Genomic DNA, 18,536 nt, shown 5'->3' with positions numbered 1-18,536 from the left:
GTTGCATTAATTAAGCAGGTGAGCTGGTTGACATGAAAATTACCACAACATCTTTAAAACCAGGTCTTTTCCAAAAGTTCATACATATTGCTTCTCCCCTCTGGCATTTCACCTGACTGCCGTGCATGCTTCCCCTTTTGATGCGGAGAGCGTAGCCCGCAAATTTTGCGAATCACAGCAATACTGGACACCGATTTGCATACTGCTCCAACAAGCCTTCATAATTTAGTACAAGCAAATCCCTTCTAAGGGGTTTAGTACGGATCCCGCCTCCAGATCATCGGTGGGGCTTGAAGCTGGGGCACGGATGGTAGCGGTCACCGAACAGCTCGACCAACTCGAGTGCGAACTCCGTGTCCACTTCCCCAGTGTTATGACATAAAGTTATTTATATATATGTAAGTTGACTCTTATGAATTCTTTTTCTTATGACCTCCTTTTATTAGAGGTTGCATCATTCTCTGTTCTCCCTTTTCGTTTTGCTCCGAAACGAATCATCGGTCTTGTTGCCTGTTTGCTTTTGTGTTACCCCGGACTATGAATTCCTCCGCGAAGGAGCAGGCTATGAGCCTGCTTTCTCTCCCTGTCCTAGGATTTGCTTTGGTTGGGTTGATTATCAGCAAAATCATTTACTCATTCTTTTTTCACCCTCTACGACACATCCCGGGCCCGGCGCTCGCAAAAGTAACCGATATATGGCACCTATATCATTGCTGGGGTGGGAAACGGCACCACGTCTTGGTGGCACTTCACAAAAAATACGGTATTAATATTTCCTTATACAAAGGCAAACACGGTTTCGAGTAACTGACGGGAAGAAAAGGGCCTTTTGTTCGAGTTGGACCTAATACTGTTTCAACCAATTCATCGAATGCAATTCCTGCTATTTATTCTGCCAACGCACCGGCATTGAAGTCTCCGTTTTACGAAGCTTTTGCACCTGGCATGCCTAGTAGCTTCACGACAAATGACAAGATCTACAGACAAAAGAAGCAAATCTTGTCGGCAGCCTTTGCACCTCGCAAGTTGGAAGCCATGGAACCGTTGATTCGTCTCCATATCGATACATTCTGTGAGACAATTGCAGCAGCTGGAAAGACCGACATTGCCGCAATGCTTGGTGCTCTTTCTATTGATGTCCTCTCTGATCTATGCTTCGGAAAATGTTTCGACACTTTGAAAAATGAGCCAGAACGAGATCGTATTTTGGAGGCCATGGAAAAGGCGGTTGAATTGGTTATTAGAGTAAGCTTGTATCCCTGATTCAGCCGCAAGCCTATAAACTAATGTTTCTGAAGGAAGGAACTATGCATAAATGGCCACGTGCTGTTTGGAAGGTTCTTCATTCAAAGGAAAAGATGATCAAACGGGGCTATGTCTACCAGGTGAGTTCCTATAGTTGCAATTTAGCCATTTCCTGATACTAATAAAGCCGCGAAAAAAGAGAGCAGCCGGAGCAATGATGGAACAAATGAACCGAAAATCCGAACGTGAGGATTTCTTCACCAATATTCTCCAGGCTCGTCGACCGGATAACGGACAGCCGTACGAAATGCCAGAATTGATGGGTGAATCAATTCTTCTCCTGTTCGTTCACACTGTCTATATTATCAACTATATTATACCCAGACTAATAAACTCGTACAGTGTTGCAGGGTCTGATACCACATCTACAGCCTTGACTGTGATCATCTGGCATCTACTCGCGAATCCGAAGACGATGGAGAAGTTGACAGCTGAAATCCGTGCCAATTTTGACTCCGCAGACGCGATTAAGTACCAGGCCCTCCAGGGCCTGCCTTATTTGCATGCAGTCATTGAGGAAGGTTTGAGAATTTGTCCACCAAATCCGGGGTTGATTCCACGCGTGGTTGTCGACCGAGCCCCAGGCCATTTGGCCATTGACGGCCGTATTTTCCCTCCTGGTGTAAGAACCCCCAACAATTATATATACAAGAACAGAGCCGCCCATCATCCCGCGGGTTTGCTGTGTTTCGCCCACAATATATGCTTCACGATGCTAATAAAAAAATTCTTGCCTTTAGACCGAAATCGGAGTTTGCAATTTCTCTCTTCATCACAATCCTCTGTATTTCGATGATCCGGATTCCTTTATTCCGGAACGTTGGATGCCAAACTCTGATATTAAGTGCGACAAAGCTGCATTCGCTCCATTCTCCTATGGTCCTAGGTCCTGTCTGGGCCGAAAGTGAGTCTTTAAATTTCCTTCATTTCTCTGGCTGTGGTTTTTTCTGATACTGATCTTTTTCAACTCTAGCATGGCATATATGGAAATGAGTCTGACCTTGGCTCTACTTGTATTCCGATTGAAGTTATCATTTGGGAATCATGAAAAGGAGATGCTGGCTGGATTCGATGTTGATGATGCCTTTGTTGCTATCAAACCGTCCGTTCCAGTGAACGTAACAAAGGTCTGAAGCACTAGGACCATGTGATGTCTTATCCCGGAGATGTTATTGTGGAGGAATGGGCAGTGTATTCGTGAGAGTGAGAGTACATGGTCTAACTTCACTGCTAAACATGTCAATGTCTGTCATGCCCCGTAGTTGAGTTGGAACTAATCTGTATATAAATACTGCACCTACGACCTACATGAACTCACAGCAACAAGATATGGGGCGTTCTGCTATTTAATTTTTGCTTGATTCACCGCAATCTAGTGTGATTCGTGAAATAACCGATGCTTTTTTCTTTGTCCCTTTTCCTCTTGTTCTGAGATATGTATATTAGCACCGAATTGAAGTCAAACACTAAATTGCATAGCCAAGAGAGGTCTATTGTGAAATGTTGGATAGTAAACCACATATTACATGTTACTATAATTTCTAGACTCCACTCGCTTCGCAACTATCGAAATGTCTCCAATTTCTTGCTGCTCAATCTCAAACTTTCAGATACTCATGAGGAACAAAAATACGGAAAACTCTACGAACGACTGCGTAGCCAAAATAAAACAAGGCACTTCCATATTGGGTATTCGGCAGTATATCGCAGGTTTGTTGGTAACCTAGGAACCTTTGGCAAACTTTTAACTTGACCTTGTGCCCAGGTGAGATTGTTGAAAGATTTATAATCTGTGACTTCTCTCAGCGAACAACACGAACAAAGAATTCAAGAGATAGATTATTACCCCATGCGGTCCCCGATGCGGGGGATTCATAATCTCAGAACATAATTAAAGTATAATATAAGAGGGCCATGGCTGCATGGATATATCGGGATTTCGGCCTTAACGGCGGACCCCGCGAAATATCCGCCTCTACCAAGGCCGTTGATATTCTGCTAGCGGAGACCGAAACAGTTTGCAGACATTGCAAAACATATATCATAAAACCTACACATGTATTTCACTGCCAAACTCATAATCACAGTTTAATTATACAATCTCGAAAGAAGACAGTTTCCCCAACAATGGCTTCGACAAGTACGTTCGTGGACGGCAAACCGACCCACATTGAGACTCGACTATTTATCAATGGAGAGGTATGTTAGAAAATATCTGCAATTAATATTATTATATCACTCATATCATCTAGTTTGTCGAGTCGTCGGATAAGAAGACTTTTAGTATTTATACACCTTCGACCCATGAGCTGATCGCAGAAGGTAAGAATTTGATTCAGAACCCTCCTATCTGTTACGAAGAACCATATGTCTGACACAGAAAAGTCTATGAGGCCAGTGTCGAGGATACAAACAGAGCAGTAGCCGCGGCAAAAGCAGCCCAGCCTGCGTGGGCTGAATTGTCCCCAGCTCAACGGGCTGCCCCACTGAAGAAACTCGCCGCGCTACTGCGTCAGCACAAAGATGAGCTTGCGTATCTCGAAGCTGTCTCTATGGGGCGACCTGTTAGTGGCTATGTCGATAACCTGATTGCTGCAAGCAAGTTTGAATCTTTCGCCGATGCTGGATATACTGGCAGAGGTGTCTCAAGCTTGAATACGCCCGGGTTTGTGAACATGACACTCCGTCAGCCTTTTGGTGTGGTAGCAGCAATTATTCCATGGAATGTGCCTCTAGTCACACTTTCTGGCAAGGTTGCCCCAGCCCTTATTACTGGAAATACTGTTGTTCTCAAGAGCAGTGAAAAGGCCCCTTTGACAGTAAGTTCATATCGGAAACCAAACCAACATTTTAATATCCCTTTCTACCTTCATATCTAACATGTTATAGTCCCTCAGACTTGCTCAGCTTTCGATTGAAGCTGGTTTCCCTCCTGGAGTACTGAATATCCTTTCTGGATTCGGACATATCACCGGTGCAACCCTATCTTCGCACATGGATGTTCGCGCGATAACCTTTACTGGCTCTACCAGAGCTGGAGGTATGATCCAGACTGCTGCTGCACAATCGAACATGAAAAATGTCATTTTGGAACTAGGCGGAAAGTCCCCTGCTGTTATCTTCGACGATGCCGATTTAGAATCAGCAGCTGCCAAGACTGCGAACAGTATCCAATGGAACAGTGGCCAGGTTTGCATGGCCAACTCACGAATCTATGTCCAAGACACTATCGCGGAAAAGTTCCTCAAGCTTTTCAACATCGCCTTTGCCTCGATTCACCAAGGAGATCCACTTAACCCAACCACAAACCATGGCCCAATGGCAGATGATGTTCAGTTTGAGGCTGTTCGGAGATATATTGCATTGGGTAAAGAGTCGGGTACCCTGGCCCTGGGTGGTGCTTCAAAGGATGGATTTGTGGAGCCAACAGTGTTTACCAATGTCCCACAGGATGCCAAAATCATGCAGGAAGAGATCTTTGGCCCGGTGGTGAACATTTGCATCTTCCACACTGAGGAAGAGGCACTTACTAAGGCCAACGATACCGAATACGGCCTCTATGCCGCAGTCTTTACCAAGGATATCAACCGGGCTATGCGATTCGCAAAGGGCCTGGAAGCGGGAACTGTTGGTGTCAATTGCACATCCCCAGTTACTGGCCATGACTTATCCTTTGGAGGATGGAAGTCCAGTGGAGTTGGAAGGGAGGGCCTACTTGACAGCATCAACGCCTTCTTAGAACAGAAGTCAGTCCTGATTCAGATAGAATAGTTTGTTAGAATGACGAAAATACAGTTCTACTATTTACCTAAAGTGCCTTGTGTATTATTCTACCGTAGCAAAGAAAATGCTGTTGAGACTTTTCATGGTTTCCACTCACAATCTCTCGTCTCACATTTTACCATGTATCTTGATATCTCTCTTTTATCTCTCTCCACGGACACGTTATGAGCCTTTCGTATTTTTCTCAGCTCCCTCAATATCAGCGAGCAGGGAACTTCTTCTACCCAAACACTGGTGTTTCCCCATCACTAGGCAGTTTGCTCTCGCATAATGTACAAGTTTCACAACTGTCGACGTTTACCGGAGCCTCTTTTTACCCCCTCTATTCTGTCAATCTACGCCATCAATCGATTTTGTTTGAAATACTAATGTTTTAGATATACGATCCAACCCCTCTCATCTTGACACATCCTTACGCGTCTTAGCCTCAAATGACCCCCATATTTCTCGGCAAAAACGGCAAAAATAAGCTTCTTATGCTTTTCATCTCGCCCCTACCTACCTACGCATCTTGGCCTCCCACAGCCCCCATTGATTTCGGCAAAGACGGCAACAGTATGGAGTACTCTTCTCGCTGATTAGACGGCTTCCGTCCTTCAGTAATCACCCATTTCTTACCCTGCGCGGTCTCCGCACTTTGCGCCATTGAGACATTCGACAATTTCACCGGCAACAGCACCCCACTACCCCGCACCGCTTCTCAAATCAAGATGAGATCACCCGCGGGGTATTCCTAGAATACCGATAGTGTTGAGCTTTTCTATGCTTCGTACTGCTATATCGCCTTAAGGGCGAGAGAGTCATCAAGCATAAAACTGAAACTGACCGAGGGTGGCCCGAGAACCTGTGTTGAATCCTTGCGCACAGTGATTGAAATCATACGTATTTTCAATCATACCGGCATCGGCCACGCCTGTAATTGGTGCGGGGATGGGGAATTCTCGTCACCTTCACGTTGGGGAAGACCTTGAGGATGGATAATCGGCTTCTCATCTCGGGGACCGCACCCGCACTCCACCTTTGTGGGGTCATGCAAGAGCTAGCCATATCGGAACTAACTAACCTTCTCCGGTTTCAGGATCTCGGAGAGTTAAAGCCGATGTTTCTTGCTGAGAATTTATCAATTCTACTTTATATTTAGTATCATACAGTTTTGATTTTAGACTACCATTGCTCTTGCCAAATTTACATCATGACCTTCAAAGGTACCGTCGCTGTGGAGGAGGCTGTGATCGACCCAGCAACAACATGGATTCTAAGTGAATCTCAGCACATCCTGACTCCAGGTGATGGAGGCGATGCCGCAACGGAATCCCACAAGAAGCGCTTGCTGGACATCGATGGACGCCTGGCTTCTATGGATGCTGAAGGTGTAGAGTACATGCTGCTCTCATTGACCGCACCTGGCTGCCAGGGAATCGCGGACCAGAAGCTGTCAGAGCAAACTGCCACTGGATTCAACAACTGGCTTGCTGGGGAAGTCGCCAAGAGGCCCTCTCGCTTTGGCGGAATGGCAGCTGTCTCAATGCACGATCCCGTCCAGGCAGCCGGAGAATTGAAAAGAGCGGTTCAGGAATTAGGGTTCTTTGGAGGGCTGATAAACGATTTCCAAAGCACGAAGTCAGCAGAGAAGCAACTATACTATGATAGCGCAGCCTACGACCCGTTTTGGAAAATGGCGGAGGAGCTCGACGTGCCAATTTACTTGCATCCTCGCTATCCAGAGCTCGCTGATCTTCAGCCCAACACCAAATATGGATCCCGTCTACACTTACTTGGCGCGGGCGTTCAGTTCCATTTGGATCTGTCTTTCCACATTTATGCTCTGTGCGCGTCCGGCGTTTTTGACCGCTTCCCTCGCCTGAAGGTTGTTGCCGGGCACCTCGGTGAAAATATTCCATTCAACCTCTGGCGAGCCTCGCACTGGTATAACAAGCCCACCAAGAAGGCCACTCGGCCTTCGCTCCATGATTACAGCTACTATTTCCACAACAATGTCTTCATCACGACATCTGGCAACTTTTCGACTCCTGGATTAGAATACTGCATCAAGGAGCTCGGAGTCGAGAGATGCTTGTACTCGATAGGTGCGTACAGTGCCCAAGAATTTTTCCCTGCAAACATGCTAACCGAAGTACAGATACACCATATGATCAAGTCAAGGAAGCCCAGGAATGGTGGCGCACAGTGGAATTGAAAGATAATCAGAAGGAATTGGTGGGCAGAGAGAACGCGATTCGTCTGTTCAAGCTGCCGATTGAGATCTAATGCTAGAATATTTTATCAAATACAAGTCTATCTACTGCATCTGATCTCACTTTTCTTCCAGGTCTGGGTACATTCATTGATATGCTACACAGTAAAATATACACTAAAGGAAGCCGCGAACGCATTAAATTCACCACTTCTCATAAAGACAACTTGCGACTATCCACCTGACCTCCCAGCGCTAGGGTAGGTATTGACCTTGAGTTTCGTGACGGCAAGAATTTGTTGGGACTTCGCATTGCAAAGACTATGCGAACACTAGTATTTTTGGAGAATGCATACCACCAATGGTGGCGCTTTGAACTATCAATATCTTCGAGGAAATCGAGATTGCAGGGTAATGAAGTTTGTATTGGAAATGAGCGTAATCATTCTAAAAATCTCTAAAAGTTGAAAAGGGTTCTAAAATCTCAAAGCCTAGCGCTTGGCGTGTTCAATCAGGAAATCAAGACCGGCACGAATAGGAGCAAACTCCGGCTCATCAAGCTCAATTCCAACATCGAAGCCGTGAGACTTACCCTCAGGTAGCAAAATTCCAGTCTCAACTCCAAGGCTTTCAAGCTTCTCCTTGGCTTCGATACTGAACTTGGGGATGACCATGCCATCGTCATCGCCGTGGATAAAGAATGTCGGGGGGAACTTCTCCGAGAAGTAGTTAACAGGATCGACACGCTTATAATCTCCATCCTGGACGATGGCCTCAAGCTGTGTACCATCCTTCAAACTAACGAATAGCCATGCGTTTCTCGGTACGGAAAGGTCAGGACGAGGCAAACCTTTAGTCTTTGGTTGATCACTGGTGTTTGTCGCGCGCTCCAGGGAAAGCATAGTATTAGAAGACACTGGCTCGTTGAAAACCTGGTTGAGGAATTCCTTGGGAAGGGCCGGGATCATCGCAAGGGCCGGCAAAGGCGCAAACCAGAAAGGATCTGTCGTGTACTTGACACCATAAAAATCAAGAATGGCACGTGGGGGATCTGCGAGAGCACCCTAGTACGCAAATGGGTAGATTAGCAAAAATGTTGTGATAAGAAGAAAACGAAATGAACTATACCGTGTGCAAAGCCAAACAAGCACCGGCTGAGTGGCCGAATACGACGGTGCGGGAAGGATCCACTTCAAGTGCCGCGTCATTCTTCAGCAGCCCTGGAAGAGACTCCTTGCACCACTTGTAGACGTCCTTCGCATCTTCGATAGGTCCGTCGTACAAAGAGACCTGGGGGCATAGTCGGTAGTCGGCCGAAACAACAACGAATCCAGCATTGGCCAAATATTCTATTTGCACCATGGGCAACATGATCCTAGAACCGACGACGAAGCCACCACCGTGAAAGGCGAGAGCAATGCCGAGTGGTGCATTGGTCTGTGACTTAGCCCAGTGGGCTGTGGCGTAGATCTGTTGAGCATCGCCGAATGTCTTGAATGCGTAGTCTCGTGAATCCATGATTTCGGAATAAGATATGTAAAATGGTGTGAATACCAGTACAATCAATAATTGCTTTTAGCTTAATATACTCCTGGGTTTAAAATTTATAATTAATATGCCTAAATACAGATAATGAAAGATGAAGGCCGGTGTCCGCTAGGTGGACAGACGTTGATGCGGTGTCCGCGTCTACCGAACGAACAAACTCATCCCCACCCCCACCTCGGTCATCACTGTTGATATACCCCGCGCGGGGTTGGTTTGAAACTCACCTTGAATTCAATTGAGACTGATTGGCGGTTTCCGCAACGTATGGGATGTCATGAACAGAATGACCGTGGTGGCATGGTGTGTCAATTTGGCCTCACTTGAGCGGGCCCCGGGTTTCGCACGTATTGTTTATATAGACATATGGAGTCCTCTTTCTCCACGATCCATCCGATTCTTCAGTATTGTCATTGATAAAGTACAACATCTTCTATCTGTGCCAAGTCGCTCTCAACCAAGATGACTGATATCGCCGCAATTACCGAGAAGCTTGCGCCCCAGGCGGAAGTTGCCTACCCCAAGGGTCCGTTCTACGAGGGCCCCGAGGCACCTTGCCGATTCGAAGGCGAGGTGTACAACTGCATTGTCAAGGGAACAATTCCCAAGGAAGTGGAGGGTACCTACTACCGTTGCATGCCGGATGCTCTTTGGGCACCGAAATACCACGACGATGTCTTCATCAACGGTGATGGCGCGATCGATGCCATCCGCATCAAGGATGGACATGCCGACTTCAAGCAGAAGTATGTCCGTACCTCCAAGTTCGTGATCGAGCGAGCTGCTCGCCAGGCAGTCTTCGGAAAGTACCGCAATCGCTACACCGATGACGTTCGTGTCAAGCACGAGATTCACTCCACTGCGAACACGCACATTATCTTTTTCGAGAAGCAGTTGCTGGCTTTGAAGGAGGATTCTCCCCCATATGCGATGGACCCGCACACTTTGGAGACTAAGGGTAAGCCTCGAACCTTTAGCTCAACACTGTTTGCCTCTTGGCTAACTGAAAATAGGACCTTATGACTTCAACGGCCAATACACTGCGCCGACTTTCACTGCTCACCCCAAGATTGACCCTGTTACTGGTGAGATGTTGACCATGGGCTATGAGGCCAAGGGAGACGGCACCACCGACGTTGCCTACTATCTTTTCAGCAAGGAGGGCAAGAAATTGGAAGAATGCTGGTTCAACGCTCCTTACACTGGAATGATGCACGACATGGCCTGCTCCGAGAAGTGGGTTGTTTTCATTCTTCCTCCTCTCGAGACTCAGCCTCTCGATGAGCTCAAGAAGGGATCCAAGCACTTTGCCTGGGCTGAGGACAAGCCATTGACCTTCGGAATTCTGCCCCGTCGCAACCCCAAGCCGGAAGATATCAGATGGTTCACTTACAAGAACGCATTCTACGGACACACCGGAAATGCATTCGATGGCGAGGATGGATGCGTCTACTTGGATGCTCCCCTTACTAACTTCAACAAGGTTAGATAAATATTTTATCGAAGTACTTGATCTCAACCGCTAACAAACTTTGCTTTAGTTCTGGTTCTTCCCTCCCCTCGGCCAGGACCCGATGCAGGCACCCAGTGGCAAGCCCCCTGCTAGCGGAAACGTCAGCCAGTACGTGCGCTGGAAGTTTGACCCCAATGCCACCGACTTCCACGTCGAGCCTACTGTCTTGGTTGATGCCGATGGCGAGATGCCTAAGGTTGACGACCGTTTTGTTGGCAAGCCTTACAACACCCTCTTCTATGCCATGCACGATCCTACCAAGGAAAATGGTCCCGTCGGCGGTGTATACAACGCCATTGCAAAGTGCGATGTGAATACTGGCGAATTGATCCACTGGTCTGCTGGAGACCACACCGCTATTCACGAGGTTGCATTCATCCCTCGCACTCCTGAATGTAAGTTTTTAATTCCTAGTTGATATCCAAAAGATACGCTGCTAACTCAAATTCACTATAGCCGCCGAGGCTGATGGATACCTCATCACTCTCGCCAACAGACGGGATACCGGTCTTTCTTGCATCTTGATCTTGGATGCACAGAAGGTTCCCGAGGGCCCCGTTGCGGTTATCGAGCTTCCTTTCCGCCTCAGGAACGGAATTCACGGAAGCTGGGTCCCAGCTGACGAGCTGGATAACTCCGTTGATCTCTGTGACATGCACGGTGTCACCGATAAGATTCGCGCGGAATTCAGCAACAACCCAGTTACCTTCCCAGTTCTCTGAGAAGGAAAAATATCTCCAATAGCGTGAAAGGATGCTTACCAATCTCGAGACGTTGGAATATTGCAGGAGACTAGCCCTTGTTCTCTTCAATTATACGGTTATAGTTTGAAATTTGATATTTTGAAATTCAATGTCTTATGCTACATGTTTTCCTAGTCTCTCTAAAATCCATCTTATCTTTTGATATCCTAAATTACGCTATCTCCCTACCCTTCTTGGATATATTAATGACATCAGGAAATCCCCTGTTCTACCAGTAGGCCATTGTAGACACCACGAAAAGGATACCAAATTCAAGTCACAATCCCATCAAAGGCAATTCCAAAGCATGCATCCAAGAAGCCCTTAAATATCGACAATTTAAAATACTTTATCTCGGAGAGGTCTAGAATTGTATGCCTTCAATGTTTTGCCATCTTAAGCCTCAACAATATCCGTTAATCCTACCAAGGCTGCCGTATATCCATGTCCAAATAAACATAAAACTGAAGCTCTGAGCTTGACTTTCCCAATTACAAAAAAAAAAAAACATATTTTTGAATCAAAATCCTATGACAAGAAAACATTGAGCGGAAGAAAGGGACTATATCAACATTGCTATGAGCATATCTGTCTAGTGCAAGTCCTAGCGGGTATAACCAGATCTTATGAGCTATTATAGAAGGGCTATACTATTCTATTGCATGGGACGATACTCGAGCGGATTCCGAAATAATCAGATGACGGAGATCGGGCCGGACACCGCGCCACTTCAAACCCCCTCCAGGTTACTCCGCATTATAGAGGTATATAAGGATTATATGCCTGTTGCCGGGTGATTTTTATCGTTCTTTTTATACCAATTACCATCTCGTTCCACAGCATCCGCTGTTCAATCCATCAGAATGACTAACAGCTATGTTATACCGGAGGAATGTCGAGCTGCTGTCGTTGTCGACGAAGGCCCCAACTTTACTATTAAGACTCAAATGGTGAAGGTTCCAGTTCCAGGTAATAAAATCTCAAAAATAATCTCTATTACAATTGAAATAGTGTAATCTTACAATCTACAGGTCCCGATGAAGTTTTGATCAAACTCAATGCCACCGGTATTTGCTATTCAGACATTCACTACATGTTAAACGACACTGGCGGTAGAAAGATGTCGGCGTCGGGTGTATGCTCTGCTGGTCATGAAGGCGCGGGTGTGATTGTTAAGCTAGGTGAAAACGTGACAACATTCCAGATTGGGGATCGTGCCGGCGTAAAGCCAATTTGGTATACATGCGGATCTTGCAATCTTTGCTGGGGAGGCAAGGAATCTCATTGCCAAAAGAAGGTCCTCACTGGAGTGGCTGCTACTGGTAAGACGGCTTTTGAAAGAATCCAACATTGTTCACTTTCTCACTGTCCATTCTAGGAACGTTCCAACAATATATTGTTTCACCAGCTCGATACACCACCGTGATTCCACAGGGAATTCCAGATTATGTTGCTGCCCCTGCTATGTGTAGTGCAGCTACCGCATATCGCTCCATCAGAGAATCTGGCCTTGCCGTTGGCTCATGGGCCACGATCATCGGTGGAGGTGGTGGCGTTGGCATTCAAGCTGTGCAGATCGCGAAGGCATTTGGGCTACGACCTATTGTTGTTGACGCAGGAAGCGAAAAGCGTGATCTATCATTGAAGATGGGCGCAGAGGCCTTCGTTGATTTCAAAGAGTTCCCCGATACTGTCGCAGAGGTTATTCGTCTCACTGGAGGTATTGGATCCCACGGTGTGTTTGTCACAGCACCTCCAGCATACCCAACTGCTGCCAATTATATCGGTGCCAGAATTGGCGGAGTTATTATGTGCATTGGACTACCTTCAGCAGGGTCTGGTCACAACATCAATATCAATCCCACTATTATGATCCTGAAGAGTTTGACAATCAAGGGAACATTGGTGGGTACGATGGAGGATACAGAGGCTGTGTTGAAACTCGTTGAAAGAGGACTGGTGCGAGAGGTCTGTGAGGTCTTGCCCTTTGAGAAATTCCCTGAAGCGGTGGATCGACTCCGCAAGGGGCAGGTCGCTGGAAAGCTCGTGATAGACTATGATGCTTGAATTGTGATTCGGTATGAGAAATATATATTTGACACATGTTGCACAGGTATCTAGAAGATCAAAGTTGAATACAATATTTGAAACATGCATTGCCTTGAAAACACAAAGCTATTGTACTATATTACAACCCTGGTTCCAATGTGTTCCAAGGCCCACATAAGTCCAGGTCAAAATCTTCTCCAAACCCGAAGCAATCAGAGCTAAGGGAGTTGAAATCTCCCAGCTCATTGAAGTTTATGTCATGACAACTACCACTCCCATGACCCATCCTCGATGATTGAGAAAAAGGATCTGCGATATTGATAGTAGGTCTTTCTGTTATACCGTTCTCCAAATTGTGGAGAAACTTTTGGATACTTTCGGCAGCGTATTTTGCAATCTGGCTTCGCTCGCACATCTTCAAAACAGGCAAAAATGATCTTAACTCGTTATGGATACTCGGCGATTCGACAGCACGGAGAAATAGAACTATTGCTGTTGCCAATATGAAGTATGTATCGAGCCAAAGACATGACGACAGAAGACCTCGGCGGTAGAATTCCGTTAGAATCTCGATCGCCTCGCGATTTGCCGTTTTACAGGTCTCCGCTCGGGCTTCGAAAACAGCATCGTGGCTGTTATTGCAAAGTATGGAATGGGCCATGTAAGGCCTCCCGATAAGCATGCGGGCGTAGTTATATTTGAGATTTAAATATAACGTGGCACGTGCAAAGCAGGAGGCGAATGCCGCATTTGGGCGAAGGTGATCGGGTAGCTCGCTGTTCCATGTTTCAACTTTTTGGATAAGGTCACTAGTCACTTGTTCTTTGCTCCTCAAATTGCCGTTTTGAATATACAGCTTCTGGGATATCTGGCCAATCAAAGTACCGAGAGATGCTGAGCTGGTGGCATACCCAGGCGGAGTGTAGGGTGTAGTATTGAATTCCTGCTACAGTTAGTCATCATGAGGATTATTAAAAGATAGAGTTTTCTCACTTGTGATGGAAGAGAAACACTATTATTTGTGCGGCCAAGGCCAGAGGTCTGTCCCAACATGCAAGAACTCCAGTTGTCAAACTCGCAGAGGGACCACCAAAGGCGTCGCTTAACTTCTGATCCATATATGGATGTGTCATGCATATAGCCTATATTTTGATGCAGGCCAAGTGACAGCGATATTCGGATTGCCACACCCAGCATTGCCCAGGAAACACTGCGCTGATCTTCTCTTTGGCGATACAAGCTCTGGCAATAACAGGTCAGCATTTGTAATTCAGAACAGGATATCGACGTGGAGTGATATCAACCGTACCATCAACATAAGTGCCCGCACGCTTTCCAGGCTTGATTCCTGTATCACATCATCCATGGAAGATCGAGCAATGTGAAAGCTGGGGTCCTCGTCGCCGCAGAGCGCCATGACCAGATATAATATGACGAGCACGGACGCCCGCACCCCTTTCCCACTATACACGTCATCAAGCCAATGATGGAACCTATCCTGATCAAGGATATAGATGACGCTGTTAATCTCTGCAAAGAACCTCATAGCTGCTTGGTCAAGTGCCTTGCGATTGGGGAGATAGTCGGCATTTCGACAAGAGATCACTTGTCCATCAAACAATGGCGGAGGCTCATTTTCCTCAAAGGGTGATAGAGCGTTGTCTTTAGACATATGTGATATTATCTTGGCATTGAGATTGGTGCAGCTAGATGAGCCACTGAATCCTATAAGGCCACAGAGGTTAGCTTACAGTGCCCAGATAAGGGACTGAGAAATTCATAGATGATGCACTTACGAGGAACATTCATGGCATCCACCATCAATGTATTCTCCAGGTCTTCTATAGAACATTCCTCACTGGGAGGATAAGGGGAACTTGAGGAGGCTGGAGGAGTATTCATTTGAGTGATAGGCTCCGACAACCATGGGCTAGGCCCATCAACTGACGTGTCCAGAGCAGTAGGCGCCGAAGGAGAAGGAGAGGCTTCCCCTCGAGTTTGCAGGCTGTCTAATAATTTTCGCAGGTCCTCTGTTCCGAAAGAAGCCGAAGGAACGAAATGACGAACCACGGAGACCAGAAGCTCGTATCGTTCTTTTGAAGTGTGATAGTACGGTCGGGAAGTAGAGCCTCCTAGTTGGCATTGTTTTCCCAACCTGCTACATCGCTGACAAGGACCAGATGATGGCTTGTCACACTATTTGGGGTTAGTATGTCAACAAATATAAGGATTGAAAAATCCCTTACCTTCACTTTCCGCTGTCTGCATCCATTGCAACTGAGTGCATCCTTTCGTCTCCTATCGTCGCTTGCCATCTTATATTGAGGTTAAGTGTTAAGTCAAAATTAAATGCGACCCCTATGAATATATGCCAGGGCACCTCCACAAAGTATCGGGGGTAAGTGTGGGGTCGGGTGCGGGGGATTAAGCGATCATAGCCCGCACGGCACCTACGCTAATTCTTCATGCCGGGCTGAAGGAAATCTGTTGGTACGAAAACTGTAAATACCACAGCTCTAGGTAGCTGACATAGAAAGGAGCCATATATAGCTAAATATATGTACATGCTCACCTCGTTTTCTGTATGTTTGAAATTTTACCGAGGTTTTGCGGTTGACTCTGCTATATACAACTAACCAAATGCAGCAAGCCTATAACTATGTACTCCGTACATGCAACATAATTTTTTTAAATCGACAAATGGAATCCACTTCGGAGGTAGAACGGGATATCCGGGTTCATATAACTAGCCTTTCTTTTTCTCCCAATCATTTTGCTATGATTTTCAATTATCCATCGCTATATTAAAACATAAAACGTGGGGATTTATGTTGTTCCGTGGCCTTGGATATCAGACCTTCCAAGGTTGTTTGCATGCACTAGTTATGAACCAACTACCACTTTTGCGTTTTTTTGAATATCAATTATTATTCATGGTATTTGAACGATCTACAATTTCTCAAATGAAGATCTTATAGCACTCCGTACATTTGATTCATAGTTGCGGCTGAGTTCCTTGACTCGGACACCGCACTTCTAGGGAGTGAGACATGATGGACACCGCGCCTGGGAGCGGAGACCGAGTGTGTTTCCTCCTTCGGGTGAGCTTTTTTAGTATCTTGGCTGCCGCCGCTTTATAACCCAGAGTCAGCGTGGGTAAATTTCAGTCTGGGCTCCCCATCACTGGTCACTCAGAGATTCATCAAAGGGGCACGGGCACATGCTACGGGTTGGGCTCAATGGGCATATCAGATCGCCCGAAGGCGTGCTTAGTTATACTTACCAAGCAAAAGCAGCGTGGATATGAGGACTAAAACGGAAAGAGAATGCCAAGATGTGGCATAAGAAATCCAGTACTCCGTACTCCGTACATAGGGACTCCATACTAGAATCTAGACCCAATCCACTAAGCGTACCAAAACATATACCGCTATAACTACAGAGCGTTGAGATTGAGCTAGACTATTATAAATTAGTACTGTTTCACCTTCTTTTTAGTTACTTCAGTTGAGAAAATCCAGATGATAGCTAAGTACCCTTTGTATGGGGAACTCATATGAAAGATACCTAATTTCTAGCTTTTGTCTTACTAGGGCGCACGAACGCCACTAGATACCACTAGTGGCGTTGGCACGCTTGGCACGGTTATGGAAAATGAGGAACGAGGCGATCTACCGATTGGCAAGTACTAACTTCAATGCTAGACCAATGAAAAGGTACGAAGTAGTAATCCAATATTTCCAAATTCATTACGGAGTACTCCGTAGTGCAGAGGGGTTAAGTTGAATAAATAAAATGGACTCAATATTCTCCCGAGGTTGTGAGTGGACACTACATATGATTACATGTGCAAATTATATCTATGCCTCCTTCATTGTTTCTTTTAAATTTGACTTGAGCAAGACACACTTATATGTGTACTTTGTAGAATTATAGCTATGTAGAGTCCCAGATATACTGTGATAATTGAAAGAAAATATAATTATACAGTAGGATAACTAGTGCACGACTGTTCTTTCGCTAGGAAATGTTCCCGTAACCTGTGGCGAACTTGCTGCAAACGCAGAAAAGGGCCCTAGGAAGCATCATTGTTGTTTAAAGAGCTGTAAATTAGCGGTGGCCTCGCCACAGTTGATACAGCTACAAAATCCTAGTTAGCAAGTCAAATATCATGCTTCGAGGACTCAACTAACAAATCATGTTGGAAACTCCGGGGAACACCAGGCTGGTAGTGATCTAAACCTGCAAGAAATTGGATCTGGGTCAACTTTGCCTCAATCGTCAGAGCTGCCTTGCGGAGGTACGGCAGATGTTCCGGCTTGATGAGAGCCCCCGCCCTCATCATAATAGCAGCCAAAAGAACAGTCTGGTATCAGGGCTCTAAGAACTGTTCACCGTTGCGCGATCTTTCGAACAGCTGCTATCTCAGCCCATCCGTGTCGAGTTTCTTGCAAACATGGGGGACTATGGTCTCTTCAAGGAATTTGGCGTATTCGAGGGTCTGTTACCAAGCAGTCGACTCCGCTAGAGCAAGCATATCACTTTGGTGGACTAGTTGGCGAAGTGTATATTCCCACTCATTTTCATCAATACCAAGGATTCCTGGCAGCATGATAGGAAAGTCCAAGTCATCGGCTGACTCGAACAGACCTAGAACAGAGAGGTCAGTGAGACTGAGTCCAGAGAAGGATTCCTGCGATCTTGACGTACGGAATCCCCAGCGACCCATTCTGCAAATGCGTCTCGCTAAAAGGGAGATGGGTTAACAAAAGACAGGTGAGATGGGGAGGAAGATGGAAGATAGGTCGGGAAAGGAGAGGGGGATGGTGATAGAAACTGCCGTGGAAGTCTCCAGAGTTCTGTCCGTTGAGATTATCAAATTTGACAGGAACGTGATATTTTTTGTACTCAGTAGGGTACGAACACAATTACGAGGTGCTCCTTCCGTTAAGTAATTGATCCTTCCTAGTGCCTTCCATGTTAAGAACCTCTTCATCTAAGAGTGCGAAAGGAAAAACCATGCTACTACATACTAATCAACAACTCATTTTGTTGCAAAGATCTCATATATGACACAACCAAGTAGATAACCAGATATAGGAATAAAGACTTGGAAGTATAATCTGCCTACGAACAGAGATAAGCGCCTTCATCCACCAAGCAATCAGTTATAAACTATGTAATCATTTTCAATGCTCCATCGCATGATGAAAACCATGGTCCATAGCATCGGGGGTCAAAGAGGGTGCTCTCGGTTATAATCACGGGGTACCCGCAGAGAGATACAATATGTAGAGCTATTTGTGTAAAGAAAAGATAGCTGCCAGTCAGCTGGTCCTCATTTTCAGTGTCATAAATGCTCCGTAAAGTATGAGAATTGCACATGACACTGTTTCATCGTAGT

The 18,536-nt window shown here is 45.9% G+C and overlaps 8 protein-coding genes across 8 annotated transcripts; 5 read left to right on the top strand and 3 right to left on the bottom strand.

Moving 5' to 3' along the window:
* Positions 1 to 537: 537 nt before the first annotated feature.
* N7479_006729 (cytochrome P450) lies at positions 538 to 2,438 on the top strand (the record flags this gene model as incomplete). The annotated part of the gene is given in 6 exon segments (XM_057254423.1): positions 538 to 803; positions 819 to 1,245; positions 1,299 to 1,385; positions 1,433 to 1,927; positions 2,046 to 2,209; positions 2,279 to 2,438. The coding sequence occupies 6 exon segments, from the start codon at positions 538 to 540 to the stop codon at positions 2,436 to 2,438; spliced, it is 1,599 nt and encodes a 532-aa protein (XP_057108285.1).
* Positions 2,439 to 3,432: 994 nt separating this feature from the next.
* N7479_006728 (aldehyde dehydrogenase family protein) lies at positions 3,433 to 5,076 on the top strand (the record flags this gene model as incomplete). The annotated part of the gene is made up of 4 exons (XM_057254422.1): positions 3,433 to 3,504; positions 3,558 to 3,627; positions 3,691 to 4,124; positions 4,195 to 5,076. 4 exons carry the CDS (start codon positions 3,433 to 3,435, stop codon positions 5,074 to 5,076), a joined length of 1,458 nt encoding a protein of 485 aa, XP_057108284.1.
* A 1,204-nt stretch (positions 5,077 to 6,280) lies between these two features.
* N7479_006727 (amidohydrolase family protein) lies at positions 6,281 to 7,356 on the top strand (the record flags this gene model as incomplete). Its single annotated transcript, XM_057254421.1, has 2 exons — positions 6,281 to 7,175; positions 7,229 to 7,356. The coding sequence occupies 2 exons, from the start codon at positions 6,281 to 6,283 to the stop codon at positions 7,354 to 7,356; spliced, it is 1,023 nt and encodes a 340-aa protein (XP_057108283.1).
* A 417-nt stretch (positions 7,357 to 7,773) lies between these two features.
* On the bottom strand, positions 7,774 to 8,800 carry N7479_006726 (Alpha/beta hydrolase fold-3; the record flags this gene model as incomplete). Its single annotated transcript, XM_057254420.1, has 2 exons — positions 7,774 to 8,346; positions 8,411 to 8,800. The coding sequence occupies 2 exons, from the start codon at positions 8,798 to 8,800 to the stop codon at positions 7,774 to 7,776; spliced, it is 963 nt and encodes a 320-aa protein (XP_057108282.1).
* A 489-nt stretch (positions 8,801 to 9,289) lies between these two features.
* Positions 9,290 to 11,062, top strand: N7479_006725 (carotenoid oxygenase family protein; the record flags this gene model as incomplete). The annotated part of the gene is made up of 4 exons (XM_057254419.1): positions 9,290 to 9,785; positions 9,841 to 10,310; positions 10,369 to 10,735; positions 10,797 to 11,062. The coding sequence occupies 4 exons, from the start codon at positions 9,290 to 9,292 to the stop codon at positions 11,060 to 11,062; spliced, it is 1,599 nt and encodes a 532-aa protein (XP_057108281.1).
* Positions 11,063 to 11,946: 884 nt separating this feature from the next.
* On the top strand, positions 11,947 to 13,150 carry N7479_006724 (zinc-dependent alcohol dehydrogenase; the record flags this gene model as incomplete). Its single annotated transcript, XM_057254418.1, has 3 exons — positions 11,947 to 12,052; positions 12,115 to 12,405; positions 12,462 to 13,150. 3 exons carry the CDS (start codon positions 11,947 to 11,949, stop codon positions 13,148 to 13,150), a joined length of 1,086 nt encoding a protein of 361 aa, XP_057108280.1.
* A 121-nt stretch (positions 13,151 to 13,271) lies between these two features.
* N7479_006723 (Zn(II)2Cys6 transcription factor) lies at positions 13,272 to 15,447 on the bottom strand (the record flags this gene model as incomplete). Its single annotated transcript, XM_057254417.1, has 5 exons — positions 13,272 to 14,078; positions 14,126 to 14,374; positions 14,442 to 14,857; positions 14,929 to 15,328; positions 15,379 to 15,447. The coding sequence occupies 5 exons, from the start codon at positions 15,445 to 15,447 to the stop codon at positions 13,272 to 13,274; spliced, it is 1,941 nt and encodes a 646-aa protein (XP_057108279.1).
* A 2,189-nt stretch (positions 15,448 to 17,636) lies between these two features.
* N7479_006722 (uncharacterized protein) lies at positions 17,637 to 17,861 on the bottom strand (the record flags this gene model as incomplete). Its single annotated transcript, XM_057254416.1, has 1 exon — positions 17,637 to 17,861. One exon carries the CDS (start codon positions 17,859 to 17,861, stop codon positions 17,637 to 17,639), a length of 225 nt encoding a protein of 74 aa, XP_057108278.1.
* Between the last annotated feature and the right edge of the window lie 675 nt (positions 17,862 to 18,536).

The sequence above is a fragment of the Penicillium vulpinum genome, assembly GCF_028829585.1.
Source record: "Penicillium vulpinum strain IBT 29486 chromosome Unknown utg000003l_segment0_segment0, whole genome shotgun sequence".
Classification (NCBI taxonomy): domain Eukaryota; kingdom Fungi; phylum Ascomycota; class Eurotiomycetes; order Eurotiales; family Aspergillaceae; genus Penicillium; species Penicillium vulpinum.
The sequence above is the reverse complement of the archived record's forward strand: the minus strand, read 5'-3'. Positions and strand labels throughout refer to the sequence as shown.